Here is a 25,018-nt window from a genome sequence, read left to right as displayed (position 1 = left end):
GGTGCTACAGACCAGCAAACACTTGACAGCTAATTACAAATATGTATTTAAGAAAAATACATTTATATTCAGTCTGGGGTGGTAACAACTTTTTGACATTACAGGAAATTCTAAGCTTCGACCTGAGAAGAATTTAACATAATTTCATTTGCATATGTGCCACAACTTATATGGGCGTAAGAAAGTCAAATCTATTCAGTGCAATCAGAAGCATGTCGGAGTTCAATTAGATAAAACTGGCTGCACTTTGGCCCAGATGGAAACACTTCTTCTCTTGTAATATGGTTGAGAAATGCCCTCTCACTTAGTGCTCCTGATGAGATTCTGAGCAGCAGGTATTTAATTCTTTGTTTTTGAAAAAATGAAAGACAAATAATGATGACGTAAGGAACAACATAATGCCCATTTTTCAAGAGAGTATGTTGAACCTACAGCATGGAAAAGAAAAAACCAAACTTTTGCAGTTTGAATCCCTTCTAGGGTCACATTATGTCCATGGCCGTGTGACTGATAATAATGTTTTCCTCCTGCAGCTTTAGAGCGGTTGTGAAGTGTGAGTAGAAGCAAACAAATGCTTTACTACTGTCTGGCACACAGCTTCTTGTCCCAACTGGATACCCACACAAAGGAAAGTGTATTGAATATACATGCGTCAGGATAGGGGACTCTTACTATGAAAGCTAAAGGTGGTAGAGTGTGACCTCTGAAGCCTGTGAAACAGAATTGAATTGTCTCAACAAACCATCTGAAAAATGCTCCTTTTTACGGGTTTCCCTACCATGGATGGAAAATGCGACATCAATTTTTTGGTCATGCATGTTTCATATTATCCCAAAAATGCACTAATGCCATTGCAAGATCCAGAGTATGTGACGCCGTTTTCTGATGCAGATTTGGGGTTTTGGAAAATTCCCTTTTTTATTAACTTTGGACAAGCATACAATACTTCCCTTCTACAATATATAATTATATATAATGCTGTTTAACAGCCATTGACAGTATTTCACTCACCCTTTGTAGGGAAATTATAGATACTATGAAGCCAATTTGAAAGTAGCAGTTTCAAGAAGCTTTGTGCCTGGGTTCAAGAGGAAGTAACATCAACCTCTTTAGCAGAGTTTAAATTCCAGTGAGGCGTACAATGAGGTGCATATATTTGCAATACTCCCTCTAGAAAAGCCTGAATCAGTGCTAAGCTATAGAGTATGTTTCTGTTCACTCTTCATGCAGGCAGAGACGGCAGATGTACTCTTCGAGAAGCTTAGCCCTAGCGCTTGTCAAGTAAATGTAATAAATATTGCTTGTGACCTCGATGAGGCGCAGACCCAATGGGTGACTCTGGGTAACATGGTAGCAAAAAGGGATATCGCGCGATTGTGGGGCTCCTCGGGACCCCCTACACTGACCGCGTGGAAGGAGAACATGGACTGGAGCATGTTTAGGGAGAAGACGGTCTACTGCTCTAGAGGTCGCCCCCGGAAGTGGCATGCCATCTGGGGGCGGTGGAACCAATACAGGGGGGGAATATGTCTTGCCCCGGATCTGGAACCTCCCGAGGAACAGCTTTCCCCCTGACCTACTTTCCAGCACAGTTGGGTTCTGGGAACCGCCTTGGGCCTCTGCTGTCCCCCCTCTTCCTCCGTACACAGTTTTGTAACTAGTAGACGAGTGGGGTCCTGCCTCCCCTGGGGGCTTTCGCCATGGGCTTTCAATGTCCTTGCCTTGCTGGGGTTTGTTGTGAGTTTTTTCACTATTTACTTAAAATTGGACCTTTGCATTACTCTTTGAACTGTATTGAGGACACATCATTGTATCCAACTCTTAATGCTGCCGAACCTCCGGGCTGTCGGCTGAATAGCTGTGTCCTGAATTCTGAAATAAAGGTTTTAAAAAAATAATAATAAATAAATAAATAAATATTGCTTGTACTGAGTTAGACTAAGCCTGCTGCTTGTGTTTTTGACACAAGTGATGAAACACGTCCTCTTTTCGGAATAATTCTCTTGTTTCTTACTTGCAAGCCTCTAACAATACTCGTGCTTTTGTGGTATTTTTAAATGGTCATTTTCTATGACCTCATGAGCCAAGCTGCTAAGTTTAGAGACAGCAGCCATAGGTGTCTGACTTCCTCCCGCTTAAGTGTTAATTCCGTTGATAGGGATGAGGGTAAGTGAATGTGAAAAAGTCCATGCTGGGTGTTCAAAAATGTCAACAACAAATAACTTGCGATCTCTACAAGGCGATCAAGCGGGACAAACAGAAACTGCTGGACCACTTGCAAGCGCGATGGGGGGAGGACCTGGGAAGACAGATCCCTGAGACAGATTGGGAAATTATAGTGGAGAGAACCCCCAAGTGTCCAGAAATGCGCAGTTCAAACGAATAAGCAACTGCGTGCTCCACAGAGCATACCATACCCCGATTCGAATAAGACGATACTGTGGAGTAGAAACGGCAGCATGCCCCAAGTGTGGGGAGAGGGAAGCCCTTATGTTCTGGAATTGCCCTACTTTGCATGCATTTTGGGACGAGGTACAACACACAATAGGTGAAATTATAGACAAAGAGCTGCCGCAAACCCCAGACCATTACCTACTAGGATGGTTCCCGCATACGGCCAAAAATGGAAATTCCAAAGACCTGGCATATGACCCCGCCAAACGGGAGATAGCTAGACATTGGAAAGCTCCAGTGAGACCACGAGCGGGAACATGGAAAAAGGAATGAGAAAAGTGGGCGGGGCGGAGGGGAGACTCTTACTCAGGGAAGCGAGGCGGGGCATAGGAAAAATAGACCGAGCAAGAGCATGGGAGCACCTAGTGGGAGAACTGACAACTAATGAGCATGAAACCAATAGAGCGAGATCCCCAGTCTGTAACACTGGACTGGGCAGGGCAGGCAAATGAGTTGGCAGACCAGGGATAGGTTGACTAGATGACACTGTCATAGCGATATGAGAACTATAGCACCAGGGACTAAGACAAGGTCCATGGCAGGCATGCAGTGGCTGAAGAGACATTTATCTGGAGCCAAGTGCAACTTCAGGGAGGGATGGGGGAAGGAGGGAGTTTATTTGGGTTAATGTTAGAATGCATCAGATCATACATGCCACTCCACAATCAAAAACATTTTCTGCTCAGTGGGCATGTGTTGGGATGGGAATGTCCCTTGCATTGCGTATAGCTGTGATTCCCTTCAGTAAAGTGTCCAACTGCTTGTATCTGGTATCATTTTTTTTTTTTTTTTTTTACCATGGCCTCACACTAATCTAGTGTGTGCGCAGAGGTCTAGGCCTGTCACTAGAGATGAGTGAGGTTGTGGACCTGCCTTGTGGCTTGGAGGTATGCAGCAAGTGTGCCCTCATTGCACAGACATTAGAGTACCTTCCCAGTAATGGGTTTAGTACATAGGGGATTAGTGGCAGCGTAGTGGGTTTTATGAATACATAGTTGTGACAAGATCTTTTAATCTGAGACACTAACCCACTTGTGTAGAGTTCTGCTTCAATGCGCTAGCCCAGAGCTTGGTGCTGCTATCCAAAGTGTATGTTATGCGTGTCTGTGTATGTCGCCTAGACAGTCCATGAACACCTAGAGGCGGCTCCTCCATAAGGGCGGAGGAGCTTCGCCTCACTGCTTTCTCGCAGTATTTTAAATACCATTTTATGTTTCTGCTTCTTGCGCTGCGAGAAAGCAGAAGGAAGGGTAGGCCTGGTTGGGGGCGGGTGGGAGGGTATGCCTGGTATGGGGCGGGCAGGTGAGTAGTAGCTTGCCCACTGTTGTGGGTCCTGTCTGTTTGGTCGGCCCCAGTCATGCGCACTCTACATTTTCTCTATGTAGGCTGCATGCAGCCTATACAGAGAAAATGGCCTCCCTACAGGCGCCCGGCTGGCGTTGTCCCCACCAAGCACAACGCTGCTATTGCAGCATTGTGATTGACTTAGGGGAGAGGAGGGAGGATGCTTGTTCCTATTCCTGGAAAGTAGCAGGAAAACACCAAATGCGGGACCCGGCCACGAGCGGAGGCAGCGCGGGACCCGGTCAGGTACGTTTTTTAATTTATATTTTTAACCCCCACTCTCCCGCTCGAACCCCAGCATGATGCCGACCCAGCCCCCCACCCGCGAGTCATGCGAGCCGCGACTGTGCACAAAATATGCATGAACCAAAGTTATGGAGGCTAGTCGGATTCATTTGGAATGCCCCTATCCTGGCCTTGTGTACCAGATGGAAGTGAGGCTGATTCCCCTGACAGTGGAAGTGCATTGAGGACATTTCTGAAACTGGAGGGAGGAGACCTAGAAACTGGAGTGGGGATAGATGAAACAAGGCTCCATTAGTAATTCGATTAGACATTTTGCTGATAGGAGCTGCTTGATTATTCTTGCAGTAGCACAGTCATTTGGAAATGGTGGGGGTGAAGGATGGGACAGTATTCTCTATTGTTCAAGGTAAAAGGGACCCCTAAGATTTTTGTATTTTTCCTGATCACTCTTCAGTGTGACTAACGACAATCAGGTGCAGAAAGCTAACACCTATATGTGCCTCTGTTGTGGGTGCACCAGGCTGGGGTCTACCTTGCTGTGAGTAACATTACTCAACACAAAGGCTATGTCTGCAGAGCAACCTGGAGAGGGCACTTGAAATGAGAATCATTCCATATCGATTCTGGAGGTGCAGACAATAGATCCACATCTCCTGTCTGGTCTGACTGGATAAAAGTGAGACCCACTGACTACTTGTTGTTCCAGTTCCAAGTTCTCTTTGCCATGTTTTCTGAACGGGAGTGCTCCATAGAGTACTCAGAGAGCTGCTGTGTAACCACAGCTGGCATCTGCCTGACAGCCAGCTTCCCAAAGGTGAGGGGACATCACTTGAGTCTTGTCTTGCTATATGAAGCTGTCCATCTGACCTGAAACACTTAGAAGCCAGTCTGCCTGCTGAGAGAGGGAAGGAACCTGCAAAACTGCAGAAGGAGTCGGGTGCAGGTGGAGCTAGGTGCCGCGAGACCCCATTGCTGGTTGTATCTGCCAAAGAGGAACAGAGGGGAGCAATCTGCATGCCCCTGGTATCAATTGGTGACCAATTCTTCTGTTTGCGGTTTCAGACAGGATATCCTGAATCACAGCTGCCCACTGCTGCTGGAACAAGGACTGCGAGCACAATTGATCCTGTGTGGACTGAGAACGAAAGAATTGTGACTATTACTGATCTGGGATGCTGTGATCAAGAAAATAGTGGCCACGGTTGCCCTGCTGTACTACACCTCATCTGCCTACAGGTTAACACCATGACTCCAGGTTACTTGTTTTGCCACTTACGAGAGCTGTCCGTCGTCAGCTCCCACTGCTACTTTTCAGCTGATAATAGGCTGCATCAACAGGAGGCACCATCAAAACTGCTGCAGAAGCTGGAGAGGTACTGCAAACTGCCACCCGACAACCATGGTAAGAAAAAGACTGCACTGTGAGAGACTGAGAACACTGACAATTCAAGGGGCGGGGGGGGGGGGAGGGGGGGTAGGGTTATACGCAGCACCTGTTTCTAAATTCATGCTATTACCACTATTCCTGCACGGAGGAGAGCCCATGGGGTGGTAAAGAATAGCTAACTGAGGCATGGCTAGCCCCAGCACCCAGTTCACTAAATTGTACCACACCATTATTGAATGTGTAGTATTATGTTTTGATGGGAATTAAATTACTTTTCTTTTTTAAACAGAAAACAGTGGGTTGGACAATTAGTAATGAAGCTGCTGTGATTGTTGAGTTCTGAGCTCGAGCACTACCCTGAGAAGCTTGTAACTGCTCACCATCGCTACCACTGAGAGTCAAGTATTGGAATGGTTATACCTAGACTAGTTTGCAGAGCCATACTACAATGGATCCCAGGACATCAGAGGAAAGCAACCCCAACCCTCACGGTTGAGGTCCAGTAGCCTCTGCTTTCCCCGTGGCTCCCCCGAACGGTGGCATGTGAGATGAGAAGATCTACTGTGAAGCCTAACAGGTAAAGCATTTTAGCATCTTGTTTGCACTGTTCTGACACTGCTGAAATAAATTCCCCTTTATCCAGCATTCATCCAGGAATGGATGCCCATGCAGGGTGTGTTTCATTACATTTGCTCTCACCACTACTTTGCATTTTGTAGCACTCCAAAAGATAGGGCTTTGAATTGATAATTCTTGTACTTACCGCACAACTGAGGTATTTCTGGTCTCTGATGCCAAGAGGTGTGAAAACCCTCATCTTTGATCTTGATAGCCCTCAAAAAAATCATTCTCGTATGAAATGAAAATTATATTTCATAGGGTTGGCACCTCAAATTCTGTGGTCTTTTCATATCCATTTATGCTGGTTTAACATTGGTCTTTCTTTGGACTCATGAAATAAAATGAATACACTTGCTTCCTCTTCAGATGCCTTCGGTAGAAGAGGGTAAACCTCTTCTAACAGTAGCAAATGTGGGTCTTGTTTTGCCCGTTTGCTTTTGAGCTAGTGATTTTTATGGTCTGCTTACAAAATCTATACAAGATCTTTGCTCAATTATGTGTAATACCCATTGGTATCTGTGACCTTTTCATTGTTTTGGCAAGTGCCTCAGAGTGTTCCCAACAAATGCAGTATGATCAGAAGAACACATTGTGTCAATTGTTGGTAGGGGCTGAGCCTCTTGGGATCTGGCCTGTACCCTTTTCTCTGCCCCAAAAGGAATGCTGTTGACATTGTAGCGCATACAGCCCTGATGTACTTGGCTGTTTCCATACCAAAACTAGTACTGTTGGTGTGCCTTGGTAGTGTATTGCTGTCTAACCTGAACTCTCAGATGCATCATCCCACCCTGAAACAAATAAACCCTCACGTGTAAGTAATCCATTGCCTTGGCTCCCGCTGTAAACTTTTTTACTCTTTCCAAAGTGTCATCCACACTTGGGTGAAAGAAGGGCGCCACAGCAAAAGTTATGCTTATTATGTGCATTTTACTGCTGGTCTAAAGCCTGACATTCTAGGTTGTGCTTGTCACAGAAGTGGCAGCTTCTAGTGCTCCTAAGGCAGGTACTGAAGACTCTCCTTAGTATCCTCCATCTGCCAATGTTCAAATCTGCTCACTAATGCCTCAAAGTTTGTGGTACCCCATAGTGTCGCTGCCACTGCCCTAAACCTTATGCCTACTGCATCCTGCCTTCTGCTTTCTTTAGACAGCAGTGGGCCTGTAGTAAACAGAGGATTGCCGATTGCTTTAATACAGTAGCTACAATTAAAGGATCAAGAAGCTTGGGGGATTGTCTGCCTTCAAATAACCAATAATAAGTAACAAAGTGCTACACAAGGTCTGTTGCACCCTGATAACGATCTGTACTTAGTGTGGATTAATTAAACAAGTGACTGTAATGTTGGGTGGGTTCGAAAATTTACCCAGGTGAATTACACTTCGTAGTATCGGAAGATATGACTTGTTTGAAGAAGATTTGTGTGCCTGATTTAGAGCGTGGCGGACGGCTTACTCCACCACAAACAGACTCATAAGCCTGCCACCTTATTATAAGTGCCAAAGGGCATAATACACTTGTAATAAGAGACAAATTATATTGGTTATAGTTGTGATGGTGTAACCCATCCAACAAACTGTGAGTTAGGCCCTTAATATCTCCAGGATAGAGCAGAATTCCTCTTAGCATTCTCCTGAATGTTTTCATGTTCTGGAATTTCTAAAACCTCATCAGCAGATTCAGTATTTCTCTCTATTGTGTGTTGTGTGTGTGTATTGTTGTTGGTGAATGGCCTTCAGAACATTCTTGTTTCTAGGGTTCCTTCAGAGGTCTTTTTTGAGTTTGGCGTTTATAATGATAACATATGTCTTAATGGCCCATTCAGTTTTTTTTTCTCCTAGGCCAAAGATATGATGCTCTGTTTAGGTCTGGCGTTAACCAACACCTTGTTGTTTTTATTAAAAAATATCTATACTTTTGTTATTTACATGAGCTTTCAGTCAGTCCTCTTCATCAATTGGTTAGGTGTAATGTAATTCGTCAAACTCAGAAAGATGGAACACAAATTCGGCCTTGTTGAGATTCAAACTTGTGGACTCTATGTTTCATCGGAGACCGTTCAGCTCACTGAGACCTCCTACAGGCATAACGTAAACTTAATTCTTTCTATTAGTATAAACAAAAAACACCCTTGAAGAACAACAATAAAAAAAAGTTCTCTTTAGGGTCATTGATTATTATTCCACAGACTGGGAGAAATTAGTAATTGTCGTTTATAGTCGATTTTTGGTGTTATGTATCTTTGGCGTCTGTGTTCCTCTGGCATTATTCTACGGTAAAGGGGGTGGAGGATGTGGTGTTACGGCCAGTGCTGCTGACTTTGCAACTCTTTGCCAGCTCAACATCCCATGATTCTGGTCAAATCACTTAATCTCCCTGTGTCTAAAAAATGAAAGTGATCCTGTGTAATGTAACTCATGCTCATGTAAAGCTCAGGTCAAGTTTGAGCTACATAAAACTGCAAAAAATAAAAAAAAAGACGTGTGGAGATGAGGACTGGTGGTCAACAAGCATGTATTAATATCTGACGTTATGTCTCTTACATCACTGAAAAGCTAGTAAGGTACTTTCACTGTATTTGGAAACTGGAACAAGTTACACACTGAATTCTGGCACCCACTTCGCCCAGACTCGTGACATTTCATAGGCAGCAAAGCGGGGCAGCACAACTTGCTTGAATACCAAGAGTTAGATGGATGTCCTATCTGGAGCCCAGCATACACAAATACTCTCACCAATAGGGTTACATGTGCTGGGATCTGAGAAAGTAAAAAATGTTGCACTCCTGCCTTGTTCCTGAAATATGGGAGTGTCAGCCAGGTTCTCCTGGGGCTTTTACCCAGGATGTATCAACACACTTCCGCAAGGTGAGGTTTGGCAGTTCGCTCTCAACTGTCTGTCTAGTAAAGGGGTGTCGCAAACGTACGTGCCTTTTTTTACGCATTACAACATTTTAGGGAGCATTACAAAGGTTCAAGGACGCCATTAGCGTTAGTGGCAGACAAGCCTCAAAACACCTGGCGTACGAGGAGCAGTGCCAAGTTTAGTTCTTCACACAAGGCCACTCATGCAGCCGTGGCAGGAGCTGCCATGAGCGAACAACACGGTACAAAAGGGGGTGGTGATGGACGGAGCATCAGAACCAATCAAACACTCACACCCAGTCAACAGATCTGGGTTTGATCCATCACCGTTCTTTAGCCCACTGTGCCACCCCAGTTCAGACATGGCCATATGCAAATCAGTCTGACCCTGTGCCTCATGGGAACAGTCCAGCCCGAACTGCCAAGCCATGCCTTCCCTGGACCGGAAACAAGCTTCCTAGGACCGGTTTCTGGCATTTCAGCCGTCTTCAGCCAGGCTTGCTTGAATGAGCGAACAACAGGCATGGCATTTGTAATCCTGCCCCCATGACACACGCCCCCAATGGCATATTTAAAACTCTTCCCTCTCTCCGCCATTTCAGGAGAAACAGGAAGCGAGAGGCCAAATTCAAGCTACTCTAGCCGAATGAATAAGACTGTGTTGAGGAGCCAGGGCATGGGTACAGAGGGGGAGCCTTGAGGTTCCAGAACTTATTCCCTGGTACCCCAACCTTTGTGACTGCGACTCAACCTCAGTCACCACTGGTCTGAAGGAAGAGTGGGTGCGGGACTTACCAATATGGGTGCGTAAATGTCCATAATCCACTTTGCGGTGTCGCTGACCATTGCAGGGGGAGGAAAGAACGAGATTGAACCAGTGTGCTGATGGGACTGGGTGACTGATAGCCTGCAGTGTCAATGTGGAAGATGTCAGAGTTGACCCGGTCAACACAAGAAGCGTTGTGTGCTGAAATTCCACAGTATGTATGATGACATATGAAAACACAGGCACATTTGGCTATTTCTGGTCCTTAGACAAGCCTGTAGGGCGTATTAGCTTAAGTCTACCTCGTATTATGGCTGTTATAAACAAAACATAAGTGTTCTTACCTATATCGGAATCGGCTGCCTTTAAAGAACAGATTGCTGCTTGACACAGTACGGACCTGGCTCGACTTCTCCAGCCTGCAACATAACAAGCACAAGCATAAGCTCCTGAAAACACAAAGAAGTGATGGCACAAACACACACATAAACCCAGAGACAGAAGTACAAGATATCTGGAAGCACCCACTGCTGACAGAAACACAGGGAGAACGGCAGTGACAAGAGCACAGACGACCCAAAAAACCCTAATTCTGCTAACACGAGGAGAAATCCAAAGAAAATACCCAATGCTCACACAAACATGGGGAGAAACCCCACAAAAATACAATAGAACAGAAACATCTCCACTGCTGACAGATGCACAACCAGAAACCGAGAGAAAGAACAGGTAAATCTGAAAACATTTTCAGCTGAAACAACCACAGACTGAAAGCCAGAGACAGAGGAATTAAAACACCCACTGCTGAAACAAAGACAGGGTGAAACCCAATACGAAAAGCAAAAGGGACCTCAAAGCAGCCACTGCAGATACACATACATAACAAAATCCTAGAGAATCAAGAGACAAAAACACTTTCTGTTGCCCTAAACGAGGGGGAAACTAGAAACGCCACTAGAGGAGATCCATAACAACCACTGTTGAAATTAACAATGGAATACTTCCTTTCAGCCAAACATAAGGGCCAATACGAAGCCACTGTTGAAACAAATACCGGAGGAAACAAGAACACAAACACAGGGAGAAACTAAAATACATTATGGAAATCCCTACTGCTGATTCACACAGAGGAACTATAAAAACACAAGCACAGTAGACCAGAATATAACTCCTCGGTGAAATAGAGGAACCCCATGAAACAAGCAAAGAAACCCCAAACCTCATACTGTTGCCACATATGGTAGGAGACAACCATAGAGACAAGAAGAGACCTGAAAACATTAGCAGCTGATACAGACAACAGGCAAAACCAAGCAAAATATTGCTGAAGCTCAAAAGTACCCACTGCCTACACAAATTCAAGGAGAAACACAACAATGCATGTACAAGAGGCCCGAAATTATGTACGGCTGTTACAAACATAGAGAGAAAGCCCATGCACAGAAGACCCAAGAACAGTGTCTGCGTATCCAAAGGGTGAAACCCAAAGACACACAACAACCCCAAAACACCATTATTCATGCAAAGATGGGTAGAAACCCCAAAGGACAGAACCCAATGATTCGTCACCAGAGGAAATCTAGAGATGCTAAAGACACAAAGAACCATAGGTGACATAATTCTGGAAGACACAAGAGGCATGACTTGAAAACACCCAGCGCTCAAATAAATGTAGGAAGAACTCTCTTGAGGCAAGGACAGGAAGACCTCCCTTATCTTACCAACCCAACCACACAAAAAAATATTGCCACAAGGTAAAACAAGTGGATACACAAGAGGAGACCGAAAAACACCACCTGCATACATAACACAGAGAAAAACACTGAGACACCAGATAAAACCATACACATACTGCTGATTCCAACACAAGGGGAAACTCTTAGACGAAAGCACATAGGACCAAAAGCATCAACTATAGACTCAGGTACAAACAGAACCTACAAACAACCAGCACAGGAGAAACACTACTTGTTGCTGAAACAAAAATTAGAGGAAAGACACAAATACAAGAGGGTACCCAAAACACATAAATAGAGGACACAAGTGTAAGAGTCCTAAAAACTAACTGCTGACACAAACTTCAGAAAAAAACCTGAGAAACAAGAGGAGACTTGAAAACACTCAAAGTTGAAACAAATACAGAGGGAAACACAAGAGACTAAAACATATATTTTTGACACATACAAATGGTAAACTCATGAACTGTGAGAAAAAGCTACGATGACTACAGAAACAAAGGCAGGGAATGGTAGAGACAGTTACTGAGCCCAGGGATCTGAACCGAGGGAACCAAAATAGTGAGTGAAACCACAAAAACATGCTGGAAGAAGAACATCTCTGCCCCTTATCACAGCACTATCACAGTGACAGATATACAGACACCCAGTGCACCTAGGAATACACCTAGAGATATGACGTACCAGCATAAATTTAAACTACACTAACAAACTGAGACAGCCCAATGCTGCAGATACAATGTCATACAACACGCACAGCACATCCACAAACACACACCCTCTACCTTAATCCAGATACACCTACGCAAATTCAGATGCACAATGCAAGTAACACAGTCTACAAACAATCCTTGCCATAGTAAAGGGTGCAGTCACTCACTACCGCTTAAACAAGAGAAGATATCCACTGATAGTGACTGTTCCAAACACACTGCAATAAAAACCTTGGAAATGCAACACCACACTTATGAATACAGACATCCACTACCACACTGCCAACTATAGACACCCTTTACCAGAATGGCATGCGCACAACCATGCCCACTGTAAGTTATAAATGCAGACACCCACTGACACAGCACACACTGACAGGAAACTAAACAGATACACTTATTGACCCAGTGACACACACATTCAACAGCAGTGATAGATGAGCTAGTTTCAAACCCACAACGATAAAACCAGATGCTTACTGTTACAGTAATGGATACATATTAACAATCCTACGACCGATTTTTTAATTGTTGCATGCTTTTAGTGTCTACAAGCCCAAAGAAGGAGCTTCAATGAAGAGGGATACATTAAAGATCTAACAAAAAAAATTAGCACAGTTTTCTTGAAGAAGACCTTTGCTCCTACAGTGGAAAGCTGTTGGTCAAACTGCGCTAAGGGGAGTGTTTTTAAAAGGTCACAAACAGTAGGACGATAAAGGTATGAATTTCTGACATATAAAGCGGTCATTTGCATTACTCGATCATCACCATTTTGGGAGATGGTGTGCTCTCGGACATGAACAGCAGACTTATCAGGAGACCACCAAACAGCTACTTTCGCTCAGAACTGGTAATGCCACACAGTGAAAAGCTTCGACTTCCTGGAGGAACTAGAATCAAAAGTGGTCAAAGACTCCCGAATCTACCTGCTAAAGAGTTCATGTTCCAACTCCCAGAAATAACACTCTCTATCCAGGTCTGAAATGAGACTAATTGCTGCAGGGGGCAGGAATTTAGTTGGGTGTGAAGAGCAAGGGTCTGGGACCTTGCCAGTGGTGCTCAGTGTTTTGGGAGAATTCACTTTCCGGAAATGAAGAATGGCCTTTTAGTGACGTGGCTGAGTCCGCCATTCTCCTTCAGCTTGGTTCAGGCTGCTACTGGCCTTAAGCCTCAGCTTACCTCTTGCAGCGTGACTCCAAAGATGATCTGTGCAGCATCACCCTAAAGTTCTAGTCTGCACCAGGGTGGAGGGTTTGGGAAATGTGGCCAGGACATAGAGTGCAAAACGTACTCTACTCTACTTGGCAGCAGGCGAAATATTCCGAAATCCATTTGGCACGTGTGAAAATGCACTCAAGCTAGCGAATGGGCAGTTTAAAAAAAAACACATTCACAGTATGCAGGTGAAGTGCAGAGAGCCAGGATAAAACACTGAAGACAACCACATGTGAATCAGAGTGCCATGCTTCAAAGAGCAGCGTTGCCTCATTAGGAATAGTTATATCCCGCCAATCACACTGCTACAGCTGCATTTCTGCATGTTTACAGTACTGCAGAGGAAAATGAAGCAGATTAAAGGCACAGTGCTCAGAAAACAACTAAACAATGAGAGACATTCTTGCCACGATCATTATGGTATTCATAACAGTGAGACACACAGGTGCCAACTGAAATGGATCAAACAGACGAGCACCAACTGCAACTGGGATAACACACATACAACACTCACAAGCCCTCCTGCAGAGGCAAACGACTACCACAGTGACGGCTACCAACGAGGAATACGGAAACCTAAACAAAACCACTACTAATACAGTCATTAGTATCACAGTGACAAATACAGACACAAACTACCGGTGACAAATACAGACAGCCGTTAAAAGAGGCAAATGCTGACACCCACCACATCAATGACCAATATGAAAACACTACCACATCAACAAATACAAGGGCTACAGCTGTAAATGGGATACACCCACATATGCTATTGCTGAAAGCATAAATCCACAAACATCTATTACTAGAGCTGCATCAGAGACAAATACACGATCAGTGCCATGGTGAACAGGGTACAATTCCATTCATGGAGCCTCAAATACGCTTCCATCTAGGGTCCCTTCCACCCTGTAGAGCAACTTGAAATTCTTTCTTTAAGTGGTCATTCCTGCATTAGCGCTCGCTCCCTCTGCCTCCCTCCCTCCCTTCCTCTCTTTCTCTCCCTCACTTTCACTCCCACTCCCAGCCAAGGGAAGGGGCACGTAGAGGCAGCTATTCCTCCTGCCCAGAGAGGCTAGAAAAAAGACAAAGACATCTTGGACGAGAGTTGCTTAAGGGATAATTACGGTCACACATTTTGCCCTAGCAGCATCACACAAGAAATTCATTCAAGATGCCCAATTTCATCAAAAGAAGTCAGAACAAGGATGCCAAGTCTGCTATTCGTGTGTAATAAAACCACTGGCATACAGCATAAAGGAGGTGGAGGGAGGCAACGTGAGAGCATCCTTGTTTGAACCCCTTTGTGAACAGCGTCCACTGACATTGGCATGAGGGAAATATTTCAGAGGTTACACAAAACTAAGTCTGTTCTACGGGTCATATATGATGTATTACAGGATTTGTGTGGTAGACATCGATAGCAGAATGTCCCAGTTGGAAAAGCCTCACAGATGCACACTGAAAGCAGGAAGCAGACACGACGACATGAAAGACATGGAAGAAGAAAGGTCAGCAATCCAAAGACATCTGAACATCATAGCCTGGAATGCCACTTTCCAGGAGAGGTACTGGAGAGGGAAAGAGAGTAAGGGCTCAAAAGGGGGACCCATAAGTCTATTGAGGACTATGTTAAGATTCCACACTGGAGTGGAGGGGGACGCTGGGAGGAATTACACTTTTAAGACCTTCTGAGAAAGCTATAGCTAAGGGTCTGCGGATAAAGGAAGAATGTTCCCCGTTTTGTATATAGGCTGCTAGATGGTAGCCGTATCGAGATGGAGCAAGTAGCAGATGATATTCTGGGCTGCAGGTTTTAGAAGGTCCAGGTGTTTGGAAATGCAGTAGTGGACAAATCTTTTCCACTTTGCTACATAGCAGGCACGTGTGGTTGGTCTGTGGGACTCTTGTAAGATGTCCATTCACTCCTCTGGTGACGTCAGTAACGAAACCCTAGGACCTTAGGTGCCAAATGGCTAGATTAAGCTGCTTGAGGTCTGGGTGTCTGATCCGGCCTTGGTTTCCTGGTGAGAAGGTCCGGCCTGTTGGAGTCTCTCATAGAACTGATTGACATCTCGAGGAGTCCTGAGAACCAGGGCTCCCTGGCCCATGTGGGGGCTACGAGGATGAGGATTTGAGAAGTTCGCTGCATCTTCAGCACCATAAAGGGAAGGAGTGGGAGAGGCAGAAAAGCATACACAGATTCCTGAACAGTTCATCTACAGTGCGTAGCCCACGGACTGTGGTTACCTGGAGGTGAAACTTGGGCATTCTGCATTCTCAGTGATGACAAAACAGTGTAAGTTTGGAGTGCCCCAACACCAGAAGTAGTAGAGCAGGACCTATGAGTGGGGTTTTTACTCGTGGACTTGTTGAAGCGTCCTGCTGAACAGGTCCGTCAGGTTGTTGTCCACAACCCGGAGGTACTCTGCCATCAACTGGATGCGGTGGTGGAGTGCCCAACGCCAGATGGTTTGTGTTAACAGGGTGAGGGAGAGCGAGCGAAAGGCACGCAGCTTTTGTAGTTAATACATGGCGTCTCGTTGTCTCTTCAGAATAGGACTACCTTGCCTAGAATGAGTGGAAGGAAGGCTTTGAGAGCAAGACAAATTGCCAAGAGCTCAAGGTAGTTGATGTGGTGGCCCTGCTGATGGAACGTTCACATTCCCTGTACTGTGGTCTGACTGAGATGAGCCCGCCAGCCAGCTTGAGAAGTGTCCGTGTTAATGGTGACTTGCGGAATGGGTTCCTGAAAAGGCCTGCCCTGCAAAAATATTTTTTATATTCCACCACTGTAAAGAGCGATGTGTGCAGGCCCTTGAAAAAACTGGATCTTCCATCGGACCCTCCGTCTGTGACCATTGTGCTGAGAGGCACTGCTGTAGCGGGTGCATGTGTAGCCTGGCTTGGGACACAATAATGATGCATGAAGCCATCATGTCTAGCAGGTGAATTATGGTTCTGACCGTTAGATGGCGATGAGGCTGAAAAAGAGTTACTAGTTTCTGAAATTCCAAGACCCTTTGCTGGGTGGGGTAGTCTTTGCCTGTAACTGCTCATAAGAATGGTTGGAATTAAACAGGTTGTAGGTGTGATTTGGTGGCATTTATGGTGAATACGAGGCTGTGGAAAAGCGAGCTGGTTGCCTGGGTGTTGCTTGCCTGCATACTTGATCTTTCAGTCGTCTACAAAGACGGAGATGAGAATGCCTCCCCTCCTGAAGTGGGCGGTGAAGACTGGCAGGCCCTTGGTGAAGAACCTTGGGACAGTAGTGACACCGAACATAAGTACTTTGAACTGGTAATGATGACTACCTACCCCAAAGTGTAGTTAGCATTGGTGGTTGGGATGAATGGAGAGGTGGAAATAGGCATCCTTAAAGTCTAATACTGTTATGTAGTCGCCTTCTTGAAGCACAGTGTTGCAGTCCTTCTTAGGAATGAGGAAGTAAAGACACTACACTCCCTTGCCCGTTCTTGGGTAGGGTGGGTAGAATGTTTGGAGTAAGTTCCAAGCTGTAGCCACAGACCTCTGCTAAGACCCACTTATCTGATGTCATTTCCCACCAGGGAGGAAGGAAATCCCGCAGCCTGCCCTCAACAGGTGCGATGTGATCAGGTGGGTTTAGGTCTGGAGGGTACCCATTGCTTTAATGGTGTTGGTGTCTTTCTTTACCTTTTCCAGCAGCTGGTGGTGTTTGCAGTCATAGGGCAGGATAAGCAAATGCAGTCGGACCTCAGGTGTAAAATGGCATCTAATATGGACACAAGTGTTCGCCCCTAGGAACGCGGTGTCGGCTGTGTCTAGGGTGCAACGGATGGGTGATAGCGTTGGAAATGATCATTCCCTCTGCCACCAACTCATCCTACCTTTTCTTAAATTAACCTAGGAGGTGCTTATTGAGCTCCTGCATTTCATACCATTGTGCTCTGTCATATTGGGAGAGCAGGCCAAATGGATTTGGCTACCCTCCAGGGGGTTATAAGCACCTACTGCTACTTTCTTCCCAAGCGGTGTCTAGTTTCTTCCTCTCCTTGGTGGGGGTAATTCTTTGGGATTCACAGGTCTCCTCCAAGAAGTCATCTTCCTCGTGGATGACAATCATGTCCACCTTATAAAATGTGGCCACCTTCTGTATCATCTAATGACACGTCGTGGCATCATCTAGGGATAATGCCCTAATCAGATAAAGATCCAGATTATGATCTCCAAGGGATCAACCTCGTAGTTGTCCCACGGGTCATTGATGGGCACTGGATCGAAGGCTGCATCATAAGTATTAGTAGGGTGGAAAGAGCTACCTTCCCGTAAGAGAAGTGAGGGGAAACCCTCTGGTGAGCTTACAGGTAGTGGTGTATAGGGAGTCGTTGAAGAGGGACATATGAGAGGGGGCTGATGCCCCAGTGCCTTCTTGCGCTTCTTGTACTTAGGCGCCGGGGGAACGTACAAAGCCAGCTTTTTGTCAAAAGTAAATTTTCTCTTCTCTGTGAGCCTGGGAGGCAGCTCTGTGGAGTGCTTTTCAGTCTGAGGATGTATAAACACACCCTTCTGTCTTTCATTCAACTCCACCTGGAGTTGTCAGAGCCCGTCGTAGAAGGCGTCTTTGCTGCCGATGGAGTCTTCGGATCTGACAGCATTTTCAGCTTCGGGGCTGGGGGTTTCAGAGCTGGCATCGAAGGGGCCCTCGGCTTCAAGGGGATCCAAGGCTTATTAATTATCTTTGCGCATAGCAGCCAAGAAGGGTCAACCCTTCCAAGAGGGGGCCTTGTCACAACCAAAGCCTTTGTTTGGTGTCGACCAGAGCTCGAAGGCAATGGAGACCTGGAAGGCTGAGCCTTTGTGAAAGGGCTTGAAGGCCATTTGGGAGGCCTGGCGAGCATTTCGGTGGCTACCATACTTGCGGTTCCAGCCGAGGTCTTTGTCTGAGGTGCTCGTCTTCCTCATGGTCAGAGTCAGAAGACAAAGTTGGCTCCAGGCTGGACGACAGGCTGGGTTGAATGCCCATGGGACCAGCTTCTTCATCTTCCTTGATGCCGGGGGAGGGGTAGTTCTGCTATATCCTCTGATGTGCCCACCTTCTCTCCTTTCGATATGCACGAGTCTTCTTTGAGGGAAAGGTAAGGTAAGGCAAGCTTCACAGTGTTGTCGTGATCGGGGGAGAGTAAGAGATTATACACCTCGTGAAGCGAGGCCTGGACACGTAGGCAAGCAGAGTTTCTTTCACCAATTTCAAAGTTGAGTGAATTGGTTGGGCCTAAAGGAAAAGTGAGAACTCACCAAATTTGGAGCCCCGTCGGTACACTTCAAAACCTGAAGGCAGAAAAAAAAAATCTAACATGAAGTTGGTGCCCATGTGCATTGCCTACTAAGAGAGAAGTGAACCCTATACTTTGCGACTCATAAGATTTCTATGAAGAAAAACAAATTACGAATGTTCAAGCTCAGCAGAAGATGGCAGGAGTATGCAGAGCATATGTATCTACAGCAAACATTGCACACGCTACAAAACCTTAGAGTCACCCACTTTCACAAGAGCAAACTCCAAAGCAACCCTATGAGACATGGAAAATAAACACAAGGACTCCCTTGCACAGGGACAGCCACAGGAATCAGGTAAACGCACTGCCACTGTATTTAACTCAGAGGCACCAACCAACGAAAGGTAAACACCCATTACCATAGAAGAAACTAATAGGCTTTATCACAGTTCTCAACAGTCACTGCCACAAGGGAAATAAATACACACTGCACCAAACTCAGACTACCACTGCCATGGGCATAAACTCATAGTCCCCTGCTACAGTAACAGACTGAAAAACACCCACTGACACAGCAGCAAACTTACAGAAATCCATTGTCACATTAACAAACACATGCACAGGCATTGTTGCTGAGTAAACATAGGAAACACACACTGCCTCAGCAAACGTTCACTGTACTGGGAAAGAAGACATCCACTGCTACAGGTGTAAACTCATAGAAACCCACTGACACCCATGAAACACACATTCATTGTTACAGCAGCAAACTTCTACCATACATGCAGTACTTCAGAAATGGATGCAGATAGCAAACAGTAGCTGGAGATACACGGCTACTGTAATAAATGGAGGTAGTTCTCCAAGTCAACAATTCCGACTATAACAAGTTGTCTGGAAACCTGTGAAGACATCTTCTGACGAGGAATCACACTCAAAGAGACCTCAAAACACATCCACAAAATACAACAACAAATGGGCACAGTGGACCCCTCTTCCCTACCCATCCCAGACTTTGACTGTTATCAATGACAGACACAGGCGTAAAATCCCACAACAACCCTTTACTCTTTACTAGACATTGACACAGGATGAAGAAAACCCACAAGAGAAAAATACACAAAAGCATGACTTTGAGTCCCCCACAGACATCCACCAGAAAACAATGATAGGAGTCTAATTGGAAAATTTAATGGTGACACCATTACAGAACCATGGCGATGAATATTACATGGAGCCACTAGCACAGGAGTTTTATTAAGCATATCATGGCAACTTAAAGTTAGATAACTAGATACAGTAATGTAAAAGAACAGCCATTCAGTCAATAGGATGTGTTTAAGATGGAAGAATGATGCATCAATGCGTACAGAGAGATTTACTGGACATAATCCAGAATAGAACCCAAATGTATGGATTTCCTCTACATACATTACCAGGGCAGCCATCCAAAACCCACTGAGGACAGGAACAGACAAGAATGTTATAACATCAAACACAGACTTCACCTCACAGACATTTCTACAACAGATTCTAAAATTCGAGGAGACCCACAACAACATAAAATAAATCAGTTATGACAAAGCCCTGAGAGAGGTCACAGAGTCCAACTGGCTCAGCCACTGCTACATAAGTAATGCAACTAATCCAAATTCGTCTGCTAGGGACATAGACAAGAGGTCATACAATCCCTCATGCACACAGTAAATGTACAGCATCTAAATAGGGAAACAGGTATTGCCATTAGACCACAATTCCCTACAAACATACCCACTGTCAACACTACCACATGATTTAAGACATGGGATAAAAATTGGGATACAGGTGGAAGATAAAAGAAGCCCATAAGAACCCCCCGCTTCTTACACTGCCATGTGCAAACGCACGGAATCCGTCACAAATGGCCTCTACAAGACACAGATAATGGTGAGAGGTCATGGAGCTCCACAGCGACCCTGACTGGAGACAGTGCCACACAAATAAAGCTATGGGATCCATTAGATAAAGCCACCAGGGACATTGACTCTGGTGAGATGTCACAAACTTCCATAGGCATATCCATTCTGACACCGCCATGTAAGTAAAGCAACAAGACTCATCAGATTCAGCCCATGGTGACAACACACTGGTGAGAGGTCATGAAATCCACAAACAGATTAAAGCCAGGATGGATATGAGTATAGCCAAAGTATCAGTTAACGTTATCCACTGGGAACGAAGACATTTGTAGGAAGTTACAGAACACCAGAGATACTAACTTCGGACACAAAAAACAAGACAACAGAATTCCACAAACACCAACTGTGACACTGACAAAGCAAACTGACCACGAACCGACAGATGACATGGGACAAGGACACCGGAATAAGGCCACAGAAACCCACATAAACGGAGGATCCACTGCTGATGCTGAAACCCGTGTAGTGCCCACGGGCCTTCCTGCTTCTGAATTACTATCTCATGCCCCGGGCGAGGGGAGGCATGGCACGAGAAGCCTCGTGTTCGGCTCCGCGGGTAGGGTCTCTGCCTCCCTCCTGCAGGGACATCGGATGGCACTAACGAGGAGCGTGCTCTCCTCGCGCTCAGTAGTGGAGGGGTACCGGGCCGGCGGCGTGCAGGAGAGATCCCTGCAGGAGTCAGAGGAAAAGCAGAAAATGTACCCCCTGAGTCTGTGGGTGTGAGGTCACTGCAGTGCTCAGACCTGACGGTGAACAGATTTGGGGAGAAAAAGCCCAGCTACTGCCCTGAGGTTTCTGTCCCTGTGAAGGAGTGAGCGAGCGAGTGAATGGTTGGTTGACTGAGTGTTCGTTTATTGTGCAGACTGCAAACTGACCCATCACTAGGCCCTTCAGACAAATTAAGGTTTGAGACCAGTATCAGAAGTCTTTTGAAAGTAGGAGCTACAATAGTTTTGTGGGGACCACCTTCTGCATATACAGCCTCCCACCTAGCTGCATTTATCTCTTGTTTCTGAATGCTAATTATGTGAGTGCAGGAAAAGAGGGGAGGAGATGCTATGTTTTTAATTAAACACGCATCATTCATTGGTTATGTCTCATTTGCTGTATTATTCATATGTATCTGTCTGCTTTCATATCTATCTAGCAAAGTGTATAACTAGATATACATTTATAAAGATAAATGTGGAGTATAGGTGTGGATGTGCAGTGTCTACTATGCTGTTTATTAACATTGTTGAATGTGGGAAGGGGACTGGTATATGAGAGGCGAAGAATCAAGAGAGTCTTGTTACCTCTTCCCTCCATCAATAATGGCAACAAACAGAAAATGATACTCAGCGCATTTGCACACACTGCTTATACCATGGCGTTTTCTCATGTCTTTCGTTTTATTAAAAACAAGGTATTTAACCAAACCAGGATGCAAGGTGTTAGATTTGTCCAGTTAGGTAAAATAATGACTAGCAGGACAGTTGTTACCCCGTGTAGAGTCATTGTAACATGCAACCTGTGAAACAGTAAATCATGTTTTTCCCATGTCAGTTTCACTGTATTGTAGTAATAAATGAGTGAATGACCATTTATTAACACGGTCCCACGAAATAACATGTTTTATTGGGAACCATTCATGTTTTTTGGCTTAGCAGAGCAGTGAAAAAATATGGGGCTCAATAATATATCTTAATTAGGCCCACTGGGCTAATAAATACACAACTACACATTTATTACTACAGTGCAAAGGCTAAATGAAAGTTAATTATCAGAGTGGTGTGAACTTGACAGGAAAAAAACAATTTTTACTGTCTCACAAACTGCATCGTACAATTACTTTATCCCTGGAAACAACTCCCTTAGTAGTCATTTCAATGTACGTTTACACTACTGCATCATTGTAACCAATTTTATCCTGGTTTTGGTTTTTTAAGACAACAAATGCACACGAAAAAAATAAATGTCTGGGTTAGGCTTAAGAGAATATTGGCTATCCCCCCACTACAATTCCAAGCTGCGCCCAAAAAATTGCCAATACCCACTATTGGGAATTTGTTTATTCATCACAAAGTTTAGCGGTTGTTTCAGGAAGTCTAACAGATACCTATTCGTCCTTCAAATGCGTCCCAGAATTTGAGGAAATCATGGGCCACATCAATGTCCCGTTTTAAAGAGTTCTTTTCATCAAATTCAGGTTAGGGGTTTTGCAAACAGCTTCTATCACTATTTCATGGTCCAAAAATGCTATCTCTTCCACCCTATGTCCCATGGGATGTAACGTTGAGGAAAACGACGAACATTTATTATTCTTCTGCATTGCTTTTGCAAGGCAGGTTGCTAGTTCGACTGTTCCTCTCTGTCAGCTGTTTGGGCTTAGAGACAGTCGCCCCGCACTAAGGGGCCCATTAGGATGGCAGGCGGATCGCCCGCGCGGGGCCTGCGGTAGCCACTGCCGGGGCGATCCGCTCGCCATCCTCACTAGAATGACCCCCCGCCACACTAGGATGGGCTGGGGGGTCCGCGGCAGACGGGAAGACCGCACGCCGCTTTTGAAAAACTGCCTGCATATGGTGGCGGTGTCTGCAAGACACCGCATCCATATTAGGATGCTGGCGGTCAATGGCCTTTCCACGGCGGCGTTGCCGCCACAGAAAGGCATAAGGTCCTTGCATTGGGGGTTGAGGGGGGCACATGGGGGATACCTATGGTACCCCCCCTCATTGCCATGCACTACGTGGCAGGCACCACGTGGTGCCTGCCATGTAGTGCATGGCAGTGCCGTGCACAGTCCTTTTCCATTGCGGGCGGGTCTGCAGCCAGCAGATCCACCCGCAATGGAAAAGGCACAGGATGCGCCCGCCAGTGTGGCGGGCGCATCCTAATGTGCATGGCAGGACCGCCGCAGCATTGGCAGGTGGTCCCGTGCTCCGTTATGGTGGCGTGCGGTTCGTAATAGGCCCCTAAGAGTCTGCAAGTCAGATAATAGGAGTAGTATTGCGTACTCAATCTCTAGGTATTTTAGCTCAATCTGGCACAATAGGGCGCGCCATATAGGCGGGAATTCAAAGCTAATGGATGTTCTTTTTTTCATCCTACTAATGTTTTAAGTGTTTTTAAGCCCTATGCACTTTATTTTTTAACTATACTTGCAAAAATAGGTGAATTACTTGTTACCTGTAAGCCCTATGATATCTTACCGAATGGCACAGCAGACCCATTCTTGAGCCCATCTTTGGACTCTTACTGAGGTTTTTGTTTTCTGGTACAAGAGACAGTATAGAAGTATAATAAACTGCATCCATAATGTATTTTTAATGAATTTGTATTACGATCTCAAATTGTTTATTGCAAGCACTGTAATTAATTATGTTTTTACTTCAGTAGGTCATAAGTGATTTTATTGTCTTTTTATGCTTTTTTTTTTATAGTTCTTTGAACTGAAATAAAGTCAACAGATTGATTGACATGAAAAAAAATGCCACGGCATAAATCATATACACAGATGCCCCTCTCCACTCTCAGCCATGCTAATAAATAGCATATCACACTCAGCACATTTAGATATATAGTATTATAAAGGATAATGCATACAAGACAGAGGCTTTTTTTTTATTTGGAAAATGTGCAAATTGTATGCGAAAATCGTTTTTTATAATTAGTGTTCTTATAATGCAAAAAGTTGTAACAAATGAACTGATGATGGTGCACCTGAAATTAATTACTTATGTTATTTAGGAGGGTAGATAATGAGATGAATCGTAATGCCACATTTTTGTTTGAGACGCCATCATTTCTAATATGGAAGTAGTTTCGGATGGTCTGTTCAACCTGCTCCTTCTTAGTTCCCCTCCCAATCAGTGTTCCACTGCAAAGCCATCTCTCCCCTTGTTTCCGCCGAACACCAAGAGAATGATGTAAATGTAATAGTGATATTAGAAAGGTTGTATTGTGAATGAAGCGTCCATTTCTTGTACCCAAAGTATAATTTTCAAGGACCTCCGCTGGGAGTGTTGGTTTGGACGTGCCGATTCTAAGAAACTCTGTTAGAGGGATGTGTCATTTTGTGTTAATGATCACCTGTGGCCGTGGAACAGATGGAAGATTTCTCTCACCTTAAGAAGTGAATTAGCGGTAATGACTTTTTAATATATGTGAATGTTTCTGATTTGCCAATGTGTCCCTAACCATGATCAAACTATGCTGAATTTCCAGAGTCTATTTTTAGAAAGTGTGATTTCTGTATAAAGGTTCTTGGACTTAAGCTGTTCAAGGTTAGCCTGGGTTTAGACTTTGGTTAGGCTTGGGGTTGTGTTGGATTTTACAGCTGTCATTTAGACTGCTATTAGTGGTGACTTTATTTTCCTGTCTATTTTGATTTAGATTCTCTACTGGATGTATCTATACTCTTTAGGAGTTTGTCACTTAGAATATTTATTTGATTTCTGTTAACTAGAGATTTATGTGT

General features: G+C 44.9%; 1 protein-coding gene across 4 annotated transcripts in view; it reads right to left on the bottom strand.

Moving 5' to 3' along the window:
* The window catches only part of FRMD5 (FERM domain containing 5), a 493,627-nt gene that overhangs the window by 58,769 nt on the left and 409,840 nt on the right, over nucleotides 1-25,018 (bottom strand). For all 4 annotated transcript variants that reach the window (XM_085644690.1, XM_085644693.1, XM_085644691.1 and 1 more), the window contains one exon: nucleotides 10,024-10,098. In XM_085644690.1, the coding sequence (XP_085500816.1) occupies nucleotides 10,024-10,098 (75 nt within the window). The remainder of the gene's footprint in view (nucleotides 1-10,023; nucleotides 10,099-25,018) is intronic.

The sequence above is a fragment of the Triturus cristatus genome, chromosome 3_1 (assembly GCF_964204655.1).
Source record: "Triturus cristatus chromosome 3_1, aTriCri1.1, whole genome shotgun sequence".
NCBI lineage: Eukaryota > Metazoa > Chordata > Amphibia > Caudata > Salamandridae > Triturus > Triturus cristatus.
The sequence above is the reverse complement of the archived record's forward strand: the minus strand, read 5'-3'. Positions and strand labels throughout refer to the sequence as shown.